Raw genomic sequence first — 25,468 nt, forward strand, 5'->3', positions numbered from 1 at the left:
CATCGGGTGATAAGGAAGTGGCGAAGGAGGCGGCCCAGGACCTGCATGTCCTCAGCAGAGTGGGAGGGGGAGTTGATTTTCCTGCTCCTCAGATGCTGCCTGACCTGCTGTGCTTTTCCAGCACCACTCTAATGTTGTCTATGTGTACTCTAGCAATGCCTTTGACAAGGTCCCTCATGGCAGTCTAATACAAAAGGTGAAGTCACATGTGATACATTATGAGCTGGTATGGTAGCTACAGAACTAGCTTAGACAGAGGACAAAGTAGGATGTAAGGGGCTTTTAAGACTGGAGATATGTGACCAGTGCTGGGACTGCTATTTTTGTAATGTAGAAAAATGATTTGGAGGAGAATGTTGGTGGTTTGATTCATAGGTTTGCGAACAATACAAAGATTGGAGCATCTGTGGATAGTGAGGAGGATTACCAGGGGATTCAGCAGAATGTAGAAAGGCTGAAGACTTCAGTGGAGAAATGGAAGATGGGGTTTAATCCGGACAAATGCAAAATGATGCAGTTTAGAAGATCTAATGCAAGAAGAAAGTATACAGTAAATAGCAGAACCCTTAGTAGCATGAGCATACAGAGAGATGTAAATGTATAGGTCCACAGTTCACAAGTGGATAAGGTGGTCAAGGCAGCATATAGTATGCTTGCCTTCATCTTTGGAGTATAAAGTGTACAAATTGCCAACCGTAAGCAGCGGGAACAAAGTCAAATGACACTGTACAACAGCGCTTCACAGGAGGCTCCAAAGCACTGATGTCACCTAGAAAGGGGACAAAACATCTGCAAACCAACTTTCCAGCTTGGCGAACACACCCACAACTGCAACTGGCACCCAAGCTACAAATCTTTATATAAACCTTGAACCTAGTGGGCGGCACGGTGGCACAGTGGTTAGCACTGCTGCCTCACAGGGCCTGAGACCCGGGTTCATTTCCCGACTCAGGCGACTGACTGTGTGGAGTTTGCACGTTCTCCCCGTGTCTGCGTGGGTTTCCTCCGGGTGCTCCGGTTTCCTCCCACAGTCAGGCTAAATTGCACCTAGTGTTAGGTAAGGGGTAAATGTAGGGGTATGGGTGGGTTGCGCTTCGGCGGGTCGGTGTGGACTTATTGGGCCGAAGGGCCTGTTTCCACACTGTAAGTAATCTAATGTTGCAGTTTTATAGAACTTTAGTTAGGCCACATTTGGACTATTGTATTCAATTCTGGTCATCACTTACCAGAAGGATGTGGAGGTTTTGAAGGGTGGCTCAGCAGTTAGCACTGCTGCCTCACAGCACCAGGGACTTGGGTTTGATTCCAGCCTCGGGCGACAGTCTGTGTGGAGTGTGCACATTCTCCCAGTGTCTGCGTGGGTTTATTCCGGGTGGTCTGGTTTCCTCCCATAGTCCAAAGATGTGCAGGTTAGGTGAATTGGCCATGCTAAATTGCCTGTAGAGTTAGGTGCATTAGTTAGGGGGAATGGGTCTGAGTGGGTTGGTTTTCGGAGGGTCGGTGTGGACTGGTTGGGCTGTTTCTGCACTGTACGTAATCTAATCTAATACAGAACATTACAGCGCAGTATAGGCCCTTTGGCCCTCGATGTTTTACCGATCTGTGAAACCAATCTGAAGTCCATCTAACCTACACTATCCCATTTTTGTCCATATGTTCAAAGTTTGTGAGAAGATTTGTAGCTCGGGTGCTCGTTGTTGTGGTTCTGTTCGCCGAGCTGGGAATTTGTGTTGCAGACGTTTTGTCCCCTATCTAGGTGACATCCTCAGTGCTTGGGAGCCTCCTGTGAAGTGTTTCTGTGAGGTTTCCTCCAGCATTTATCGTGGTTTGTCTCTGCTGCTTCTGGTTGTCAGTTCCAGCTCTCCATTGCAGTGGTCGGTATGTTGGGTCCAGGTCGATGTGCTTATTGATTGAATCTTACTCATCCACTGATTCAATCAAAAAGTACATCGACCTGGACCCAATATACCGACCACTGCAACTAACCCAGACCGTCCCTCCATACCAGGCAACATTCTAATAAATCTCGTCTGAACCCTTTCCAAAGCTTCCATATCCTTCCTATGATGTGTTGAACAGGACTTACAGAATACTCCAAGTACAGCTGCACCAGAGTTTTGTTCTGTCAATGTTGGGAAAATTAAAATCTCCCATCACCACCACCCTGTCACCTCTACATCTTTCCACAATCTGTTCATCTAATTGTTCTTCTACCTCATGCTCACTGTTGGGAGGCCTGTAATACAGCCCCAACAATGCAACTGCACCCTTCTTATTTCTCAGCTCCACCCATAATGCCTCACTCCTCAAGCTCTCCATAATGTCCTCCTTTAGCACATCCATTATGTCATCCCTGACCAGCAATGCAACTCCACCCCCCCTTTTACTCCTCCGTGTCCTGTCTGAAGCATCTATATCCTGGAACATTTATTGCCAATCATGCCCTTCCTTCAACCAAGTCTCTGTGATTGCAGTAGCGTCATACTCCCAGGCATCAATCCAAGCCCTAAGTTCATCTGCCTTACCCACTATACTCCTTGCACTTCAGGCCACCAGTTCTTTTGCGTTCATCTGCTCTCTGCCTACTCATCCCCTTATTAATGCTATCTTCATGATACTTAGTCTCCAGTTTCCACCTCGCTGTCTATTTGCCTTGTCTTCTGGTTTCCAGCCACATTAGTTTAAAACCTCCCCAGCAGCAGTAGCAAAAACTCCAGTCTTGTTCAGATGTAGACTGTCCATTTTGTAATAGTCCCATCTTCCCCAGAACCGGTCCCAAGTCCAACAAATCTGAACGCTTCCTCCTACACCATCCCTCAAGCCGTGTGTTCATCATGCCTATTTTTTTCATTTCCACGCTGGCTAGCATAGAGATCGCTACCTTTGAGATCCTCCTTTTTAACTTCTCTCCTAGCTCCCTGAATTCTGCTTTCAGGACTTCATCTCATTTTTTACTTATATCACTGGTGCCTATATGCACCAAGACAACTGGCTGTTCACCCTCCCCTTTTAGAATGTTCTGCAGCTGATCGGTGGCATCCCTAACCCGAGCACCTGGGAGGCAACATACCATCCGGGAGTCTCGTTTTCGGCCACAAAATCGCCTACCTACTCCCCTCACAATAGAATCCCCTATGACTATGGCCCTTCTGAACAGCAGTGCGCGCCACAGTGCCATGATCCTGGCAACTGCTGCCCTCCCCTGGTGAGCCATCTCCCCCAACAGCACAGAAAATGGAGGGGGATGACCACAGGGGCTACCTGCACTGCCTTCTTACTCTTTTTCTGCCTTTTGGTCACCCATTCACTGTCTCCCTCAGCAATTCTAACCTGCGGTGTGACCAGTTCACTAAACGTGCTATCCATGACTTCCTCAGCATCGCAGATGCTCCACAATGAGTCCATCTGCAGCTTCAGAGCCGTCAGAACGTCAGCCACGTTCCTGAGCTCCCGCATCAAGCAAGAGGCACATGTCACGGGTCTGACCCGTGCAATACTTCCTTTGCTCCTTACTTCTTGCAAACTCTGAATCTGACCCCACCAAGATCAGATCAATAACATATCATGAAAAGGGTCTCAATACTGACCCCTGAGGAACTTCATCACAAACCTTCTACCTGCCCAAATGTACTCATTGACCATTACTTTCTGCTTCCTATCACTCAGCCAATTCTCTATTTATGCAGCTGCATGCTACATCAGTTGTATTTATACACAACCATGGATGGACTACACATGTATGTTGCTCTGGGCAATACATGATAATAAGAATGTGGCACCATAGAAGGTAGTAAAGTGATTCACAAAGGTGATGCCTAAACTGAGATCACACATTTATCAGGAAAGGCACAAGAGACCAAGATGTGATCCAGAGGCTTCTACATCAGCACAAAAGTTTGAAAGGTAAAGTAGAGAAAAGCATGCTTTCGTTCGTTGGGGAGTCCATAACTTAAGGCAAGAAATATAAAATATCACGAATTAATTCAAAAGGGAATTCAGGATAACCTTCTTTATTCACAGAATGTAACTCACAACCACAGAGGTAAATGGATAGACACATTTAAAGAAAAGCTGAAAAAATAAAGGCTAAAAAAAATTCAAAGGATAAGATAGGATTAGATAAAGAATGAAAGGAGAAGCATAAATGACAGTATAGATCAATTGGTCGCAGTGGGCTGTTTCTGAGTTTTACACTTTATGTAATTTTCAAACTATGTTACAAGTGCAGATTGCAAATAATTAAACTTCCAGTGTTCAGCCAAAGAAGGAAGCAAAAATCCTGAAAAAAAGTTTAATGCAAGGTCATTTCAAATTTCATTCTGACAAAGCATTAACTCTGCTTCTCACTTCTGAGATGCTGATAGACATGTGCATTTACAACATTCTCTGTGTTTACTAAAAATCAGAGTCAGGTTGAGGCAACAAACCTGTTTGAAATAGAACAGGAGCAAAATGCAGCTGCATGAAGAAGCAGCTTCATGTTGTGTGTGCAATGAAATTACTGCTTCTGTCTTTCTCCATGAGACCAGTCTCACTTTCATGCGACAACTTGATTTAAAATGATTTAAACTTTAAACTTTATCCATTCACGCTTAGTACTAACAGTCAGAACTGAAATAAAAATATAACAACCAAAAATCTTCATTTTAACAGATCTTTCCTCATTTGTAAATGCTTAATTATATACAACTGGAATTAGTGATAAAAATAGAATAAAAAGCAACTCCAGTTATCCCAGTATTTGATTAAATATGTAAAGGCAAATTATTTGCAAATTTATAGAAGCATTAAGTCATTACTTATTTCAACTTCTACTGAATCCTAGTCATAACACTCTCCATCTATTGTTAAGTCTTCTATAGAATATTATTATTTTTCCATTAAATTCTAGTGAACACATCACCAGAGGTTCATTGTGCCAATATGAGTTTTGCGACAATTCCCAGGGCTGTACCTGATTATGGCCAAATTATGGCATGCAACTCAAACCAAAAGAAGCCCCACTATAAAGCTAACTCATTTCCAAAGTACCTCATCTGCAATAAAGTTTCAAGTAAGAAGTTTTAAATAAGCCTTGAGGCTGCATGCCCCAGGATTAATTACAATAGAGTACATAAACTTAAGATTATTTGGAAAAGCATAACTTGATTACAGATAGTCGGTATGGCTTTGTGAGGGACAGGTCATACTTCACAAGCCTTATTGAATTCTTTGAGGATGTGACAAAACACATTGATAAAGGTAGAGCAATGGATGTGGTCTGCGGATTTTAGCATGGTGTTTGATAAGGTTCTCCACAGTAGGCTCATTCAGAAAAGGAGGCGGCATGGGATATACGGAAATCTGACTCTCAGCTTATAGACTTGGCTGGCCCATAGAAGACAGAGGGTGGTAGTAGATGGAAAGTAGTCAGCCTGGAGTTCAGTGACGTATGGTGTCCCACAGGAATCTACTTTGGGACCTCTGCTTTTTGTGATTTTTATAAATGACTTGCGTGAGGAAGGGGAAGAGTAGATTAGTAAGTTTGCCGATAACGCGAAGGTTGGTGGAATTTGGATAGTGTGGAGGGATATTGTAGGTTTCAACGGGACATTGACAGATTGCAGAACTGGTCTGAGAAGAGGCAGATGGAGTTCAACCTGGAAAAGTGCATAGTGGTTCATTTTGGAAGGTCAAATTTGAATGCAGATTACAAGGTTAAAAGGCAGGATTCTGGGCAATGTGGAGGAACAGAGGGATCTTGGGGTCCAAATCCACTGATCCCTCAAAGTTGCCACCCAAGCTGATGGCATATGGTGTGCTTCATTAGCAGGGGGATTGAGTTTAAGAGTGTTGAGGCTATGCTGCAGCTGTATAAAGCCCTGGTTAGACCACACTTGGAATAATGTGTTCAGTCCTGGTCGCCACATTGTAGAAAGGATGTGAAAGCTTTACAGAGGTTACCAGGATGCTGCCTGAACTAGAAGGCATGTCTTATGAAGCAAGGTTGAGGAAGCTAGGATTTTTCTCATTGGAGCGAAGGAGGATGAGAAATGACTTGATAGAGGTGTACAAGATGTGGACAGGCATAGAGTGGATAGCCAGAGACTTTTCCCCCGGGTGGAACTGGCAATCACAAGGGGGCATAATTTTAAGGTGATTAGAGGAAGGTTTACTGGACATGTCAAAAGGTAGGTGTGTGGTAATAGTAGAGTCAGATACATTAGGGACATTTAAGCAACTCTTGGATAGGCACATGGGTGATAGTGAAATGAAGAGTATGTAGGTTAGTTTGATCTTAGAGTAGGATGAAAGTCGGCACAACATCAAGGGCCAACGTCTGTACTGTACTGTTCTATGTTTTTACCAAAATAATCTAGTGCATTGGTTTAGTTTTATGTACATTTAAATATTACTATGCAGGATTGAAAAAAATCATAACAGTACTCAAACTTAAAATTCTTGCTGATAAAAACCAGTCCAAATGTTGCAGTCCCAATAATTGTGAATACAAAGATATTAGTTGTTAATGAGAGCTACAGAAACACAGCTTGGGGTGACTAGCCTACACTTACCCCAATATTTATGCTGGGGTATTTACAACTGCACAATCCATTAAGCCTGTGAAGGAATGCTGTACTTTCAATTAGCAAAAATGCCTAACACACATATATCCTGGAAATCATCCCCACCCACCCTATCTCACTCTTGAATACAAGAAACAAACCACTAAATGTTTACCAAGATAAATCTGACACATAATTTGAAACATAATATTCTCTCAGACTCTCTGAAAAAGTACAAACCTAAAGAACAGGTAACATTTGTTGATGATTGATTAGTCTGACTGACCTAAAATTTAAATAAGATGCAAATGACACTTAACAAAAATCAAAAGTTTATACAAGTAATAACATATATAGTAACGTTTGCTTTTGGTTACATGGGTCTCTGAGCAGTCCTGGAGTAGTGGGAAGGTGTTCAAACTCAGTTAACAAAATTTGTGTAATCTTAGTTTTAATTATTCCATTATTGGAGATGCTAATAGAAAGACACTGATTCTCTATGGAATCAAAAAAACATGTATCAGCAATCAAGTCATTTAAGTCTCATGCAGTTGTATCTATGTAAAACAAAGCCTGACAATACAAACTAATAAGTGCTAAGCAATTTTAATGCTACACAAGTGCTGAGCAATTGCCATCTCCAAGAAGAAACAATCCAACCATTCCTGAACATTCAATGACATTACTTTTGCTCAATCCCCCATGAACATCCTGGAAATATCACTGATGAGAAACTGAACTGAATCAGCTGAATAAAATTTGGGATTACTAGAGCAGGTCAAAAGACTGCGAATTCTGTGATGAATAACTCACTTCTTGATTGGTGCGGTCAACAATGTACAGGATACAAGTCAGGAGTATCATGAAGCATTCTGTGCTTGCTGGATGGGTGCAGCTCCAACAAACAGTCAAGTTTGCCACCATCCAGACAAAGCAACATGCCTGATTGGTATTCCATCCACCTTCCCGATCACCACTGCAGAGTAGCAACATTATGCATTATCTACATGGCAGTAATTCACCGAAGTCCCTTGAAGATCCCTTCTAACTCATCACCACTAACACTCGGAAAGGACATATGTGGCAGAGACCATTGGACCCTTGAACACCACCACCTACACGTTCCCCACAAAGCCACTCATCAGCCTAAATTGGAAATGGATCCTCATTCCTTTGCTTGCACTGAGTCAAAATCCTGGGACTCCCTAACTAACAGCACTGTAGACACAAACACACTGCGGGGACGGGGGGGGGGGGGGCGTCCAAAAAAATGCCGACGTTCTCTCTCAGCTGCATACACATCTGTCCCTATGTTCCATGCACAATATTTGACATGCAGATGCTGAGGACAGTATTGACTTCCAGTTCTAGATGTTGCTGCCTCACATGGACCTTGGAGGTCTGTGCAGCCGAAAAAATATTTGAAGGAATACTGCTCACCAACATCTTCTCAAGGGCATTTAGGAAATAGGCAATAATATTGGCTGGACAGCAATAGCCACATCTTAAAAAACAAATGGAAACCAAAAAATTGCATCAACTATCAGCCAGTTATTCAACAAGATAATGAAGTTTCAATTGTATCTTCTTTCAATGCAAAGTGTCAGGTATTGCAGCATTTAAGAGGGTAAAACAGTAAAAGTTAAACCGCCGAAGAAATGCTGTGAGTTATTTCTATCCTGAAATAATTTTTAAAAGTGTATTATTGAAAAAGACATGCCTCATCACACAGTTCTCCAATACAATTACAAACCTCACATTCGCTGATTTTAATTTAACTTTACCTCATTCAAACTACACAGGAACTACTTCCTCTCCCGCCCTTGGCAATGCATTGTTAGAGTAAGTTTAATTATATTTTGCATCTATATATTGCACATTTGCTTTCCAAAGTAATTCAGCAATAATTTAGTAACACAAGCAGTTTGCACCTTATCTTTTACAAAACCAACAATAGGAATGATGTAAAGAGTAATTACCCCCTCTGGAATAGGTCCACATTGTAAAATTTGTGTAACTCCACTGAAAATTCCACTGTTGCTTGTACCTCGGTCATCTTTTAACTTTAGAAAGATGCAAAACTTTTAGGTCGCTACCATCATTACCTATAAAAATAATATTAAAGGTTGTCAATATCAAAACTAAAATTATTCTAGAATGTAGAAGAAACAATCTTAATATGGTACTTACCTTAATTTATACATTTTCTGCTGCATCATGCCAAATACCAATTTTTTTTCCTTTCTGAAGCTCCATGGTTTCTGTCATAAGTGCATTGTAAACAACTGGAGAAATATGATGGTGAGATTCATTTTACGCTCAATTAACAAACCATAAAATTATTAAGGCAAGAAGATTTTTCTTTGACAGTTAAAATTTGCAAAAGCAACTCAATATTCAAAGTAAAATAAATATATGTTCTATTCCCATTTCTTTACTGCAAGGAACGATACACAAATTGGGCAGCACTGTGGCTCAGTATTTAGCACTGCTGCCTCTCCGTGCCAGGGAGATGAGTTCAATTCCAGCCTCAGGCACCTGTCTGTGCAGAGTTTGCACATTCTACCTGTGTCTGCATGGGTTTCCTCCCACATTCCAAGTTTATTAAGTGAATTGGCCTTGCTAAATTTCTAAGTGTCCAGGGATGTACAGACTAGATGCTTTAGCCACAGGAAATGCAGGTTACAGGGATGTGGTGGGTCTGGGGGGATGCTCTTCGGAGGAACAGTGTGAATCCAATGGGCCGAATGGCCTGTTTCCACACTGTTGGAATTCCAAGACAAATGCTATATTCAGAAGTCAGCTCTGGGCAACTGTACAATTCTTAGAAATGTCCAGTATTGGATGAAAGATTTCTAAATTATAAAAATATATCTTTCATTTTCCTTGTAGTAGAAGCCAAGGTTTAAGGATAAATTGTGAAAATGACTTGCAGTATCTAAAACAAACTAACTTAAAAAGTCTTGAAACAAAAAAATGAAGCCACCATCAGCAGGAGGTCCACATCCTTTCCCTTCAACCTAGGATTCCCTGCTACCCTGGTTGTCTATCTCTTAGCAATGTCCAACCCATTTTCTGCACTTCTATCCTCCTACAACAACAAGGCCCTCTTATCCCTCCCTTTCCACCCAATTAGTCTTCACATTCAAAGGATCATAAGCTGCCATTTCCACCACCACCATTGGATGCCACCATCAGACTCAGATTCCCCTTCCCTCCTTTGTCAACATTCCACAGTTACTGTTCCATCTGGGGCATCCTGATCCACTCCTCCTCCATTCCCAACACTTTCCACACAATCCCATGGCACTCTCCCAAGCAATCTCAGAACTCGATCTAGCTTGATTTATTGTTATCACATGTACAAAGAAACTGTGAAAAGTGTTGTTTTGCATGGCCTACGGGGAGGCCGTACCATATGAAGTGCATCAGGTAGCAGAACAGAATGCAGACTACAGTAGAGACCATAAGAATAGGTGTGGAAATAAGGCCATTCAGCCCATTGAGTCCACTCCGCCATTCAATCATGGCTGATGGGCATTTCAACGCCACTTACCCACACTCTCCCCATATCCATTAATTCCTTCCAAGATTAAGAATTTATTATAGCTTCAGCAAAGGTGCAGGGCATCATTCACCCATTTACCACTTCCCTTCACACAATCAAAAGCCCCAGACACACCTTTGAGGTGAAGCTGCAATTTATCTGCTCAACTAGTCTACTTATTCGCTGCTCACATTGCGATTTCCTCTACACTGGAGTGACATAATGCAGACTGGGTGATCACTTTGCAGAAAACCTACGTTCTGTCCATAAAAAGTTTGATAACTGTAGAACCTGGCCACATCCTTCAATATCTTTGACGCATCCACACACCCAGGTTCGGTCACCACAAGTTGCTTTCAACTCAGCCAACCCATTTTCAGTCTCTCATAGTGACTATTATCATCTTCCTCCCTGGTGTACTACCAACAATCCCCTGACCGGCTAACTTTTTCCCTCCCTCTCCCTCAGCTCCACTTCTACCTGTCAACATCCTACCCTGTCAACATAGAATCTACAAAAATGTGGTGTTTATCAGTTCTGAAGAAGGGTTATATTAACTTGAAACATTAACTTGGTTTTCTCTCCAAAGATGGCAGCCTCACCTGCTGAATTTCTCAGCAATTTCTGTTTTCAATTGAGATTTCCAGCATCCACAGTTCTGTGTACTATCTTCATAGAATCCTTACAACATGGAAGCCATTCGGCCCATCAAGTCCACAACAACCCTCCAAAGAGCATCCTGCCCAGGCACGCTCCCTCCTCCCCCCCAAAACCCTACTCTTATCACTCTGCACTTCCCATCCTAACCCTCCTAAATTGCACATGGCTGGACACTATGGGCAATTTAGCATGGCCAATCCACTTAACCTGCACATCTTTGGACAACGGGAAGAAACAGGAGCACCTGGAGAAAACCCACACAGACAAGGAGAGAATGTGCAAACTCCACAGAGACAGTTACCTGAGGCTGGAATCAGACCCACATCCCTGGCGTTGTGAGGCAGGAGTGCCAACCACTCAGCCACCATGCTGCCCCCTACTGTTAATTAGAAATAACGTGTTGCAGGCAAATTCTTGAAAAGTCCCACCACAAAGCTATCATCTGTAAGCCATAACAAGTGGAAGGTGCCCGGTTTGTTTTATGCAAAAGATTTCGCACTCTTCAAAAGATAAAAGCTTGCCATTCTTCATGCACACAGCAACTCGGAGGTTCAGAGATAATCAAAATTTACATACATTTTTTCTGACTGTATTAAATCAAGAGTGGTTGAACAGTGGTCTGTCAGAGCAAAAGCAATCCCAGATAGATTTGAGAGGGGAAATCAAAATTGCAAGCTTCAAGAAAACAGAGAAACATGAGTGAAAGGGCTACCATACAAGTATAAATGGACAAGGCAGAGAACATCCTTGAGCAAAGCAGGAAGCATAAACAAAAGAACAAATTTATGCAAGGCTATGAGCACATGAAAGCATGCCTAACAGGCAGAATATTCAACAACAGCAAATGCTTGTTACAAAGAAAGGGCTAGTCAAATCAACATGCAAAATGATCCTAGTAGTCACATGGAAAGAACACATGCAGGGGACAAATGAGACAAGCCCTGTATGAAGCATAAACAAGGACATCAAGTATACTCAGAATGAATGAGAGGATGACAATATTAAAAATAAAGTGAACCTCAGATCACAGAAGTTTAGTGTTACCCACACTAAGGGCTAGGCGTACATAGAAAGAGAGGGTCGCAAATTGAATATAGTAGTACGTCTTTGAAGGACACAAAACATGCTACACAATGTTATCTGCAAGTCTTTTTTCAAAGAATACCCAGTCACTTATTTCGTCGACCATATTCAACCCAGATACTTATTTATTCTGATCTATCTGAAGGCCATTTGCCAGAACAGGGATCTGATGGAAGCCAGTCTTCAACAGGAGGCTGTCCTCATTTCAAAGTTACTGAGTTTATAAGCAAGATACATCCAATTGTTTCTCCAAGGTCATGAAAGGATGTTTCTAGCCAAAGACATCTCATCATGTCTTTTCTGCCTTGCTTGGTAGGCAGAAAGTTACTTGTTGGCTACTGATGGAATTTTGCTATCAAGCATCAAGCGTGTCTGATGTCTGATTCTAATTTAACTGCAGTACAATTCTTCTTCACAATTCTTCTTGCGACTTTCTATTAGATACTTGAAATCAATAGCTCTGCTTTTAACATTCTTAAAAAATTCTCCCCAATTCATGATTGCCTGCATAATCAAGTCAATGAAGAGATGGCGGCTTCGTGAAAAAAAAAGTTGACCATTTTATGGCTTCACCTTCGACATCTTCAAATTCAAATTCTTATCAAATGCTTTCCTCAATCCCAAAACGTGTTCATTTATGAACTAATCTCAAAAAGGATTCAAGTACATTATTCAATAAAGAACCATTGTGACAAGAGAGCCTTCTAGTGGTTCTATGTTCTACTGAAGAACTCTCGTGTTGCAATGAAATAATAGTGGTAAAATGTTTACTAAATCTGAAAGTTTGACCACTTCACATTTATCCTGAATGACTCAAGTTCAAAAGAACCTCAAAAAAACTACAGTATGAAATAATTTGCCTCGATCGGAGATCAATAACCATGTTTCTGAAAGAACCGTTTAAACTATTATTCAGCAGATGTAATCTCTGACGAAAACTTGCCACAAATATTGCAGCATTGCTTTAAAACTTACCTGTGGGAGGTTCAGAATCAAGGCTGAGGATCAAACATGATCTTATAAAGTGGCAAAGCAAGCTCTGAGGCAGGGTTCAGAATATAGAGGGGGGTGAATTTGCACTCAGAAGCCCCAAAAAGCCCACAAAAACACAATGAACAGAGTAATAACTGAAAGAAATGCTGCTCCATAACTGGAAGACAGAATCTGTGAGCAGTTGTACCTCCAATCTCTCAAACACTCTCTCCTATTCTCACTGTTCCAGCTCCTCTCCAGTCCTTCAGAAACATAATCTATGGTTAGAGCATAGTAAGGTAAATGCTGTAATAGCAGGAGCTGGGGCAATAATTTTGTCAAGCCCTACTGCCCTCTGAAGAGAAAGCCAGCTTGAAGAGAAATTACTGGACACTGACTTTCCAGGAAGCAAAAGAATCTTTAGTGCCTTTAACATCATTGGACGAAAAATAATCAGGTCAAGGTTATGGCACTCTGTTGATACTGTCATCCTCCAAATCAGACAAAGTAGGCAGTAAATGTGGTACAGGTGACAGTGAGGACAACCGGATTATTCTAGGAGCCTGAATGACACAGACTATGGCAAGATATGTGTAACAGAATCAGACATGAAATCCTTGATGTTGGGAGCATGTTGTTCCAACCTGTATTTTTTTTGCTAGTGTCATGGCATGTCTCTTGCTAGGCAGTGCAAGTTGCCAACAGAGATCAAAGTTTGTTAAACCCTTGATGGCTCAAATTGCCTCATTAAAATTTAGCTTTCTATCTACTAAATTTGTCAAACAGGTAAGATGGTGAGAAAACTCAACAAGGAACCAGAAACAAAAACAGAAATTGCTGGGAAAACTCAGCAGGTCTGGAAACACCTCCAGACAGAAATCAAAATCAATATTTTGGGTCCAGTGACCCTTTTCCAGAACTGAAATGGATTATTTCCATGATAAAACATTGGGGCACCAGCATCTCAGGGCATGCTCCACGTCATCAGCCACACACAGCCCATGCTCAATGGTATCTGAGATGTGAAAGCCTCCAAGAACACTCCTGGCACATCTGACAGGACACTTCAGCATTTCAAATGATACACCTCATGCTGCACTGGCAATTATCATGTATGCTGCAGCAAGGCCTCTGTACATAGAACATGCACCTAACCGCTGGACTGGACCAGGATGCATTTCCAGGCTCTTCATTCACTGTCGTAGTGTTCAAAAGTGCCTTGCATTGCCTTATTGTTTAGCATAGGCACAGAGGAAGAAGACTATCATGGTTGTCATCAGACCTCCATCAAGTCAAGAGAGATAGCCTTCAGTCAGAAGGTCCCAGCACTACCAGTAAAAGGCAGCCTTCAATACCAATTATGTATATTATCAAGTTAGATGTGAAGATAGAAGTTATAATTAATTTGCAGATAACATGAAAATCTATGGTGTGGTGAGTGAGGAGGATGGTCGAAGGTTACAGTCTAATTTTAGATTAGATTTAGATTTACAGTGTGGAAACAGGCCCTTCGGCCCAACAAGTCCACACCGACCCGCCGAAGCGAAACCCACCTGTACCCCTACATTTACCCCTTACCTAACACTATGGGCAAATTAGCATGGCCAATTCACCTGACCCGCACATCTTTGGACTGTGGGAGGAAACCGGAGCACCCGGAGGAAACCCACGCTGACACGGGGAGAACGTGCAAACTCCACACAGCCAGTCGCCTGAGTCGGGAATTGAACCCGGGAAGTGATATTGATAATATCAATATCACTCAGCTGGTAAATTAGGCACAGCATTTAATCCTGATGAGTTTGAGGTGTTGCATTTAGGGAATTTTAAGAAAGGAAGAATATGCACAATTAATGGCAGGTCCCCATAGAGTCATGAGGAACAAAGGAACCTTGATGTACAACTGCATAAACCACTGGAGATGTCAACACCAGTAGAGATATAGGAGGAAGAAAATTTTGTTACAATCTTATAAACATTATTAGGCCACACATGGAATACTATGACAAGATAGCTCAGGGTCCAAATGGCTGGACCTGAAAACAGAATGGGCAAACTTTGAGCAGCCAATGAGATTTTCAGGATATCAAGCACTAGGCATCCACACACAACAAAGGCAGGTAAAGACAAGTCCAGATTTGCCCTGGAAAACAAAGACTAACTTGAACATTGGAGTACAATGAGCAGACTTGTGACAGCCCCAAGTTCCTGCTATGCACATGCATGGAGAGAGGGATATGTACTTGACACATCTGGGAATGGACGCCAATGGAAAACCTGGTGTCTTTCATCAGCTGACCCATTGGATGCCAATACTTTGACCTGGAATATCAATGAGCTGAGGACCAGAGGCAATTCTGGAAGAATGCAGCAAGAACAAATAAGAGGAGACATCTGGCAGCCATTCCCTTAGCAAAGACTTCACCTGGCCCAGCAGTGGAACTCTGGCCACCTAAAAAGAGAGAGAGAGAAAACGACCCCATCCAAGACCAATCTTTGCCAAGTTCACAGCCTGGCTAAGTTGAAATGCATGAATAATACCTGGTCTAAATCTGGCAGCCAATAGTCGTTTAGATAAGGATTGCAAAAGACAAAGACTTAACATTGCAGTTGGTAAAGTAATTAACATAAGAATCAGGAGTTTTTTAAATTATTTATTCACGAGATGAGGGCATCTCTGACTAGGCCAGCAGTTATTGCCCATCCGTAATTACCTAGAGGGCAACTTAAGAGTCAACTACCTTGCTGTGGATCTGAAGTTATATGTAAGCCAGGCCAGGTAAGGATAGCACTTTCCTTCCTAAAGGATATTAGTGAACCAGATGGTCCTTTTCTGACAAGAAACAGTGGATTCAACATTATTAGACTCTTAATTCCAGATTTTTCAATGGAAATTAATTCAAATTTCAACATCTAGGATGACTAGGGTAGGTATCGGTCCAGTCAAGGATAGTAGTGGGAAGTTGTGCGTGGAGGCGGAGGAGATTGGTGAGACACTAAATCAATACTTTTCATCAGTATTCACTCAGGAACGAGACTCTGTTGCTGGTGTGAATATTGAGTCACAAGTGATTAGAATGGATGGCCTTGAAGTATGTAGGGAGGTGGTTTTGGGAATACTGGAAAGGATGAAAATAGATAAGTCTCCTGGGCCTGATGGCATTTACCCTAGGATCCTCTGGGAAGCTAGGGAGGAGATAGCAGAGCCATTGGCCTTGATTTTTATGTCGTCATTGTCAACGGGAATAGTACCAGAAGACTGGAGGATAGCGAATGTGGTCCCCTTGTTCAAGAAGGGGAGTAGGGACAGCCCGAGTAACTATAGGCCAGTGAGTCTCACTTCTGTTGTGGGCAAAGTCTTGGAGAGAATTGTAAGGGATAAGATTTATGAACATCTGGATAGGAATAATGTGATCAAGGATAGTCAGCATGGTTTTGTGAAGGGCAGGTCGTGCCTCACAAACCTTATTGAGTTCTTTGAGAAGGTGACTAAGGAGGTGGATGAGGGTAAAGCACTAGATGTGGTGTATATGGATTTTAGCAAGGCGTTCGATAAGGTACCCCATGGTAGGCTAATGCAAAAACTACGGAGGTATGGCATTGAGGGTGCATTAGAGGTTTGGATTAGGAATTGGCTGGCTGGAAGGAGACAGAGGGTAGTAGTTGATGGACTAGGTTCATCTTGGAGTGCAGTTACTAGCGGTGTACCACAGGGATCTGTTTTGGGACCATTGCTTTTTGTCATCTTTATAAATGATCTAGAGGAGGGGCTTGAAAGCTGGGTGAGCAAGTTTGCGGATGACACAAAGGTCGGTGGAGTTGTGGACAGTGAAGAAGGATGTGGCAGGTTACAGCGGGATATAGATAGGTTGCAGAGCTGGGCAGAAAGGTGGCAGATGGAATTCAATGTAGCTAAGTGTGAAGTCATTCACTTTGGTAGGAGTAACAAGAAGATGGATTACTGGGCTAATGGTAGGCTACTTGGTAGTGTGGATGAGCAGAGGGATCTTGGTGTCCATGTACACAGATCTCTGAAAGTTGCCACCCAGGTAAATAGTGCTGTGAGGAAGGCATATGGTGTACTCGGCTTTATTGGTAGAGGAATTGAGTTCCGGAGTCCTGAGGTCATGTTGCAGTTGTATAAGACTCTGGTGCGGCCTCATCTGGAGTATTGTGTGCAGTTTTGGTCGCCATACTATAGGAAGGATGTGGAGGTATTGGAACGAGTGCAAAGGAGGTTTACCAGGATGTTGCCTGGCATGGTAGGAAGATCGTATGAGGAAAGGCTGAGGCACTTGGGCCTGTTCTCATTGGAGAAAAGAAGGTTCAGGGGAGATTTGATAGAGGTGTATAAGATGATTAGGGGTTTAGATAGGGTAGACACTGAGAACCTTTTACCGCTAATGGAGTCAGGTGTTACTAGGGGACACAGCTTTAAATTAAGGGGTGGTAGGTATAGGACAGATGTTAGGGGTAGATTCTTTACGCAGTGGGTTGTGAGTTCATGGAATGCCCTGCCAGTAGCAGTGGTGAACTCTCCCTCTTTATGGTCATTTAAGCAGGCATTGGATAGGCATATGGAAGTTATTGGGCTAGTGTAGGTTAGGTAGGATTTGGTCGGCGCAACATCGAGGGCCGAAGGGCCTATACTGCGCTGTATTTTTCTATGTTCTATGTTCTATCTGCTTTAGCTAGATTAGAACCCAGATCCCCGGGATATTACTTGGGTCTCAGAATTAATAGGAGAAAAACAATACCACTAAGTGATCATCTCCTCTTAGTAGTGCAAGAACAGGATTTTAGATAATAATCAGCCACAAAGGCCCTTTTAAGTCTTTCATTTAGTTTGCTAAAAAAATTGCAGTGAATTACAGGTTAACTGTGATAGTACAAGATTAACATAACTTTATGTAGAAACTGGTCAAAGTACCCAAAGCACAGACAACAACAGCATCCTTGGGTGGTCTCCAATAAGAGGTGGCCATCTGTTTCTCTTAAGTTGAACACACTAGCCTTGTATTCCTGAATATCCAGCCTGAGACTGACTTAAGAGGGCAGTTGCCCCACATGAGGGCCAGGATTCAAGCGGTGAAAGGGGATAGAGGCAACTGAGCAGTAATTGACAGGGGTGGGCCTGTAGAGTGAGACAAATAAAACAGCAGGGTTTTGAAGGTAGGCTAGTCAGGAAAAAGGGTACATTCTACGAATCAGCCTTGAGAGGGGCAAGTCACTTACCCCTTGCACATTAAGAGTTTAGCTTAAGCTAGATCCCTACCCCCAGTCACCTCCCTGCCACTTTGATGAACTCTTGAAGGGTTCCTACTCAAATAGGATGGAGTGCATGAAAAGAGCGAACAATCAAACTTCAAGCACACTGGACAAATAAATGACAATGAGAAGAGAGATGGTTAATACAGGATTGAAGGTGTTATATCTGAATGCACACAGTATAAGGAATAAGATAAATTAGCTTGTGGCACAGATCAAAATTGGCAGGTATGACATGGTGAACAACACGAAGACATGGTGGGCAACACAGATGTGGCTGTAAGGGATCAGGATTGGGAGCTGAATATTCAAGAATATAAATCCTATCGAAAGGATAGGCAGATGGGCAGAGGGATGGGGTTGACTTATTAGTGAGAAATGAAATTAAATCAATAGTAAAATAACAAAATAGGGCCAGATGGTGGGTAGAATTGAGGAACCTCAAAAGGTTAAAAAAAACTGTTGAAGTTAAGCACAGCCTCCAAAGAATAGTCAGGAGCTGGGGCACAAGACACCAGGAGATAGAAAAGATGTGTAGGAAAGGCAAAGTTACATTGATCATGCAGGTGGATTGGGAAAATGGATTGCAAGAAAAGGAAGTTGTGGAATATCACCAAGATGGCTTTTTTTTAGATTAGATTAGATTACTTACAGTGTGGAAACAGGCCCTTCGGCCCAACAAGTCCACACCAAGCCGCCGAAGAACAACCCACTCAGACCCATTCCCCTACATTTACCCCTTCACCTAACACTGCGGGCAATTTAGCATGGCCAATTCACCTAACCTGCACATTTTTGGACTGTGGGAGGAAACCAGAGCACCCGGAGGAAATCCACGCAGACACGGGGAGAATGTGCAACTCCACACAGACAGTTGCCCGAGGCGAAAATTGAACCCAGGTCTCTGGCGCTGTGAGGCAGCAGTGCTAACCCCAGGGCATCAATGTGGACTTCAACAGTTTCCTCAGTTCCCCTTCCCCCACCTCACCCTAGTTCCAAACTTCCAGCTCAGTACTGTCCCCATGACTTGTCCGGACTTGTCCTACCTGCCTATCTTCTTTTCCACCTATCCACTCCACCCTCTCCTCCCTGACCTATCACCTTCATCCCCTCCCCCACTCACCCATTGTACTCTATACTACTTTCTCCCCACCCCACCCCCCTCTAGCTTATCTCTCCACGCTTCAGGCTCACTGCCTTTATTCCTAATGACGGGCTTTTGCCCGAAATGTCGATTTCGCTGCACTTTGGATGCTGCCTGAACTGCTGTGCTCTTCCAGCACCACTAATCCAGAATACTGGATTTACTGTTGTGCAATGAGGCACACTTGATAAGGGAGCTTAAGGTGAAGGAAGCCTTAGGAGGCAGTGATCGTAATATGATTGAAATTACTCTGCAATTTGAGAGGGACAAGTAAAGGTATTACAGCTGAATAAAGGCAACTACAGTGGCATGAGGGAGGAGGTGGATAGAATTGATTGGGAGAGGAACCTACCAGGAAAGACAATGGAACAGCACCAGCAGGCATTTCTGGGAATAATTCAGGAGACACAGCAGAGATTCACCCCGAGGAAAAAGGATGGTACAGGGATGGAGAGGTAACCATGGCTGACTAGGGAAGTCAGGGATAGATAAAAGTAAAAAAGAAAGCATACAATGTGGCGAAGGAAAGTGGGAAACTAGCGAATTGGGAAGTTTACAAAGACCAACAGAGGGCAACAAAAAAAAAAATGAGGAGGGAGAGGATTAAATATGAGAGTAAGCTAGCCAGTAATATAAAGGAAGACTTTTGAGTTTCTTTAGATATATGAAAGGGAAAGAGGGAGATAAAAATAGACACTTGACCACTGGAAAATGATGGAGAGATAGTAGTGGAGAACAAGGAAATGACTGAGGAACTGAATAATTACTGCACATCAATCTTCAAGGTGGAAGACACGAGTAGCATCCCAAACCTTCAAGAGTGAGGGGGCAGAGATGATTATGGTGGCCATCACGGAGGAGAAGGTGCTAGAAAAACTGAATGATCCGAAGGTGGATAAATCACCTGGACCAGAGAAACTACAGCCCAGAATTCTAAAAGAGATAGTTGAAGAGATAATGGAGGCATTAGTGGTGACATTTCAGGAATAGCTAGAATCAGGAAAGGTCCCAGAGGCCTGGAAAATCGCTAATGTGACAATACTCCTATTTATAAAAGGGAGTAAAACAAAAGGTGGAAAATTACAGACCAATTAGTCTAACCTCAGTTGTGAGTAAGGTCCTAGAATCCATTGTGAAGGATGAAATCTCTGAATACATGGAAGTGTATGGTAAAATAGGGCAAAGTCAGCATGGTTTCATCAAGGGGATACCATGCCTGACAAATCTTCTAGAATTCTTTGAGGCAATATGAGTAGGTTAGACCAAGGAGAGCCAATGGATGTTATCTATCTGGACTTCAAGAAGGGCATGACAAGGTACCGCACAGAGGCTACGTAGTATGATAAGGGCTCATTGTGTTAAACACAAGGTACTAGCATGGACAGAACTTTGGGTCTGGCAGAAAGCAGAGCGTTCTTCTCAGGATGGCAGCCAGTGACAAATGGTGCTCCATGAGGATCAGTGTTGGGAACACAACTTTTCACCTTATACATTAACAATCTAGACGAGGGAACTGAGAGCATTCTGGCTAAGTTTGCAGATGATACAAAGATAGGTAGAGGGACAGGTAGTACTGAGGAGGCAGGGAGGCTGCAGAAGGATTTGGACAGGCTAGGAGAGGAGCAAAAAAATGACGGATGGAGTACAATGTCGAAAGTGTGAAGTCATGCAATTTGGTAGGAAGAGAGGCATGGACTATTTTCTAAATGGGGAAAAACATTTAGAAGTCTGAAGTGCAAAGAGACTTCAGAGTTCTAGTTCAGGATTCTCTCAAGGTAAACCTGCAGGTTGAATCAGTAGTTAGGAAGGCAAATGCAATGATGGCATTTATTTTGAGAGGACTTGAACATATAAAGCAGGGATATACTTCTGAGGCTCTCAAAGGCTCTGGTCAAACCACATTGGGAGGATTGTACGCATTTTTGGGCCCCATATCTCAGGAAGAACATACTGGCCCTGGAGTGTGTTCAGAGGAGGCCCACGAGAATCATCCTAGGAATGAAAAGCTTAACATATGAGGAACATTTGAGGACCCTGGGTCTATACTTGATGGAGTTTGGAAGGATGAGGGAGGAATCTAATTGAAACATACAGAGTACTGAATTGGCCTGGACAGAGTAGATGTTGGGAAGATGGTTCCATTGGCAAGAGAGATGAGGACCCAAGGGCACAACCTTAAAGTAAAGGGAAGACCTTTGAGAATGGAGATAAGGAGAAATTTCTTCAGCCAGAGAGTGATGAATCTATAGAATTCATTGCCACGGAAGGCTGTGGTGGCCAAGTCATTGAGTATATTTAAGACTTTTTAAGTATCAATGGCATGAAGAGTTTCAAAGAGAAAGCAGGTAAATAGGGTTGATCAACTTATCAGCCATGACTGAATGGCAGGGCAGACTTGATGAGCTGAATGGCCTAATTTCTGTTCCTATGTCTTATGGTCTTAAGAACAGAAAAACAGAACAATGGCAGACTGCTCAGAATGGGAGTAACGCCTAAGTAAATATGTGGATATGAAGTGGGCCAGGTAAGCCAAATACTGTGCTATGTTTGTATTGAGTCTGGGATCCAAAGGGCAAAATCTTTCGGACGGGGCAAATAAAGTTAGGTAAGCACGTCTGCAACTTAAGTAAGGCTATAGCGATATCCAGTTGCATACAACAATTAAAAAAGGAGAGAAGTTAAAAATGAAACACTTAAGAAGAACTAGCTATCACAAAGAACAGAATTGAGAAAATGCAGGCCAAAATTCAAGAGCAGGAACAGCAACCAACAATGTTGTTGCACAAAGTGGTTTCAAGTCCAGGAAGAGAATGTCTATCAAGGGGAACGGCATACAATCTATGATAGTTCAAAAAGCAGTGACTGAGCTAGCCGAGAAACGTAGTAATTCGCACGCGGCGGTTGTAGTTATACGCCATATAAGACAAGAGCACGTTCTACAATTCACTTGAATTGCCAGTGTGAGATTTATACTTAAAGTCCCATCTTACTGTCCCAGAAGGGAATAATGCGCACCTTTAAGGCCACAGAAAGGAGTACAGGCATAATGTTGCCTAGGGAACATAAAGGCAGAATCACATTGTTATGCTGAGAACTATAATACCCACAGTACCCACAGCCCCGCATCCCCTCCCTGAAGAACCCAAACCTCAGGTAACCACAGAACAACCTCTGGTCCCAATGAGACCAGTATCCACCAGTTACCAAGACATGCAAGGGGCCGCCAATCTCACTGACACCACCCCCTTCACTGTAGTACAAGCGGTGATAGCTGCATAGGGATGCCATAACCCATTCAACTTATACCCCCAGTCAGACCTGCAGCATCATAGTATCAAGCCTCACTGAAATGGGTATGCACCGCCAGATGGGATCGTGCAGGGCAACATTTGGTAGAAAACAATTCCAGAGGCCATCACATTATAGTTCCTATTGGACATCAGGGATTCCCACACAACCCTAAACCTATCAGCTTTCACCTGACCATATTAGTTGATCATATTAGGAGGAAAACATCCTGAGCTCAGATTTTGTGCAGAAATGCAATCTATCATTTGACCCCGTGAACTGCTGCATGTGGCAAATTCCCCAAGAGAAGTGTCCGTGTGGATAGGATTTGCACCCTGGGAGAACCCTGCGGAAATAAACAGTGAATCAGAGCTACAGTGGATCCTTGCGAAGCACACTGAAGCCTTTGCAAGCCACAAATATGACAACATTAGAATGACAGTTATAGAATGTCCCAAGCCAAAACCTCAGAATCAATACAAGGGGAGATTTCCAATGTCACAAATAACCTCCTACAACAGGGAATCCTGAGCCCACTAGCCTTCACCAACCATTCCCCAATCTGGTCAGGTCAGATATCGAATGGCTCCTTGACTTCCCATAGTTTAAAGAGAAAAGCACCCAGCACAGAACCAATGGTAGCAGACAGCTCCAAAACCTTGAAAAAAACAAGCCACACAAGCCAAATATTTCATCGTGTGGGACATCAGCAACAGATTTCCATCTATCCTCTCAGTAAGTTTGGACTTGTTTGCCTCAAAGATTCCATAATTCTTATCCATCCTTCACCAACCGCAGGCTAAAGGATTAATATATTTTTCACATCCTGAGTGCCTGATTCAATGTATGGACAACCTCTTCCTAAAGACAGATACCAGATCAGAGCACCAACTACTTAGAGAGCTGCTGAACCTACTCACCTCATTACAGTTAAAGTGAACCCTGAGAAAGCCCAGATTATGAAGTCACAGCGCTCTTATCTGGACATCATTGTGACCCAGGAGAAACAAGAGATAGAAAAGAAGCACAATGAATATTTAGCACATGGAGTCTACTCACAGACGTAAGCTTGTTGCCTTCTTTTCTAGGCCTACTCAAGTATTGCTGGAACAACATAGATGATTTTGTGAAAGCCTCCCTATCTATCAAACTGTTAAAAAAGAATGTCCCCTGTTAACAGACCTAGCAGCAAGCTGTCTCAGAATTAAAACAGGCAGTGGTACAGGCTTCCGCGTGACAGGTATAAGACTGGTGCCCTATGTCTCCAAATCCTATCCCCAGCGGAGCAGGTTTTTTCAGTATGAGAAACATTTCCTGTTAGATGTCTGGGCAGTACAGCATTTTGCCTCTATAATTGGACTTAACCCCCAACCATTCTCACCAAATATACCCCCATACAACTGACGTTGGACAATCGAATTAAGTACAGTGTGGAAACCAAAACTGCAGGGCACTGGAGACTGATGTTTCACAGCCACGACGTTAGCAACTGATAACTTGAGGTATGGAGGGGAACCTCATGAATGCCAGGTAGTGGCAATGAATGATTCTAAGGGACCATTCATGCCAAAACAAAACAGGGGTAAGAGGTCAAGGAAATTGGGGAAACCAAAACAAAGCCTTTTCAAAATTTTGTGGACATGTCCTCAGTGGAAAATGGGATTAGGAAAACAGAATGCCGAACATATACGGAGAGACCCAGCAAGGCAAACCCCTGGTGAAATTAGTATTAAAGGTCACCGACAAAATAAGCATCCAAGCTGCTGAACTAGCAGTCATGACATACATGCTGAGCTATCCATATAGGCCCCCTGCTGAGATATTTGCATCATCGATAGCCACTGGTGAGATGTCGAAAGCCTGGAGGTTGGCTAACGTAGTGCCACTATTTTAAAAAGGTAGCAACGAAAAGCCAGGGAACGATAGACCACTAAGCCTGACGTTGGTGGTGGGTGAGTTGCTGGAGGGAATCTTGAGGGACAGGATTTGGAAAGGCAAGGATTGATTAGGAACAGTCAAAATGGCTTTGTACTTGGGAAACCAGGTCTCAAACTTGATGGAGTTCTTTTTAGGAAGCAACAAAGAGGATTAACGAGGACAGAGTGGTGGACGCGATCTATATGGGCTTCAGTAAGGCATTTGATAAGGTTCCACACGGTAGACTGGTTAGCAAGGTTAAATCGCATAGAACACTGGGAGAACTAGCCATTTGGATATGGAACTAGCTCAAAAGTAGAAGACAGATTTGGTGGTGGAGGGTTGCTTTTCAGACTGGAGGCTTGTGACCATGGTGCGCCACAAGGATCGGCTCTGGGTCCACTGCTTTTCACCATTTATATCATGGATTTGGATGTGAACATAGAAGGTATAGTTAGTAGTCTGCAGATGACACCAAAATTGGAGTGACAGCGGACAGCAAAGAAGGCTACCTCAGAGTACAGTGGAATCTTGATTGAATGAGCCAATGAGCTGAGGAGTGACAGGTGTAGTTTAATTTAGATAAATGTGAGGTGCTGCATTTTGGAAAGGCAAATCAGGGCAGGCCTTATATACTTAATGGCATGGTCCTGGGGAGTGTTGCTGGTCAATGAGATCTTGGAGTGCAGGTTTGTAGTTCCTCAAAGTGAAGTTGCAGTTAGACTGGATAGTGAAGAAGGCATTTGGTATGCATGCTTTTATTACTCAGTGCATTGAGTATAGGAGTTGGAAGGTCAAGTTGCAGCTGTATAGGCCTTTGTTAAGGCCACTATTGGAATACGGAGTGCAATTTTGGTCTCCCTCCTATAGGAATGATATTGTGAAACTTGAAAGAGTTCAGAAAAGATTTAAGGATATTACTAGGGTTGGAAGGTTTAAGCTTCTCAGACTTTTTTCGCTAGAGCATGGAGGCTGAGCGGTGACCTTATAACAGTTTTAAAGGTTATGAGGAGCATGGATAGAGTGAACAGACAAGGTCTTTTT

At 42.9% G+C, this 25,468-nt stretch overlaps 1 protein-coding gene across 3 annotated transcripts in view; it reads right to left on the bottom strand.

Annotated features, from left to right (window-relative positions):
• Positions 1-25,468, bottom strand: part of fam135a (family with sequence similarity 135 member A) — a 329,943-nt gene that overhangs the window by 275,964 nt on the left and 28,511 nt on the right. For all 3 annotated transcript variants that reach the window (XM_060851940.1, XM_060851926.1, XM_060851932.1), the window contains exons 2-3: positions 8,736-8,830; positions 8,525-8,650 (exon numbers count right to left, since the gene is read on the bottom strand). In XM_060851940.1, the coding sequence (XP_060707923.1) occupies positions 8,525-8,601 (77 nt within the window). In that variant the 5' untranslated portion in view covers positions 8,602-8,650; positions 8,736-8,830. The remainder of the gene's footprint in view (positions 1-8,524; positions 8,651-8,735; positions 8,831-25,468) is intronic.

The sequence above is a fragment of the Hemiscyllium ocellatum genome, chromosome 3 (assembly GCF_020745735.1).
Source record: "Hemiscyllium ocellatum isolate sHemOce1 chromosome 3, sHemOce1.pat.X.cur, whole genome shotgun sequence".
NCBI classification, from domain to species: domain Eukaryota; kingdom Metazoa; phylum Chordata; class Chondrichthyes; order Orectolobiformes; family Hemiscylliidae; genus Hemiscyllium; species Hemiscyllium ocellatum.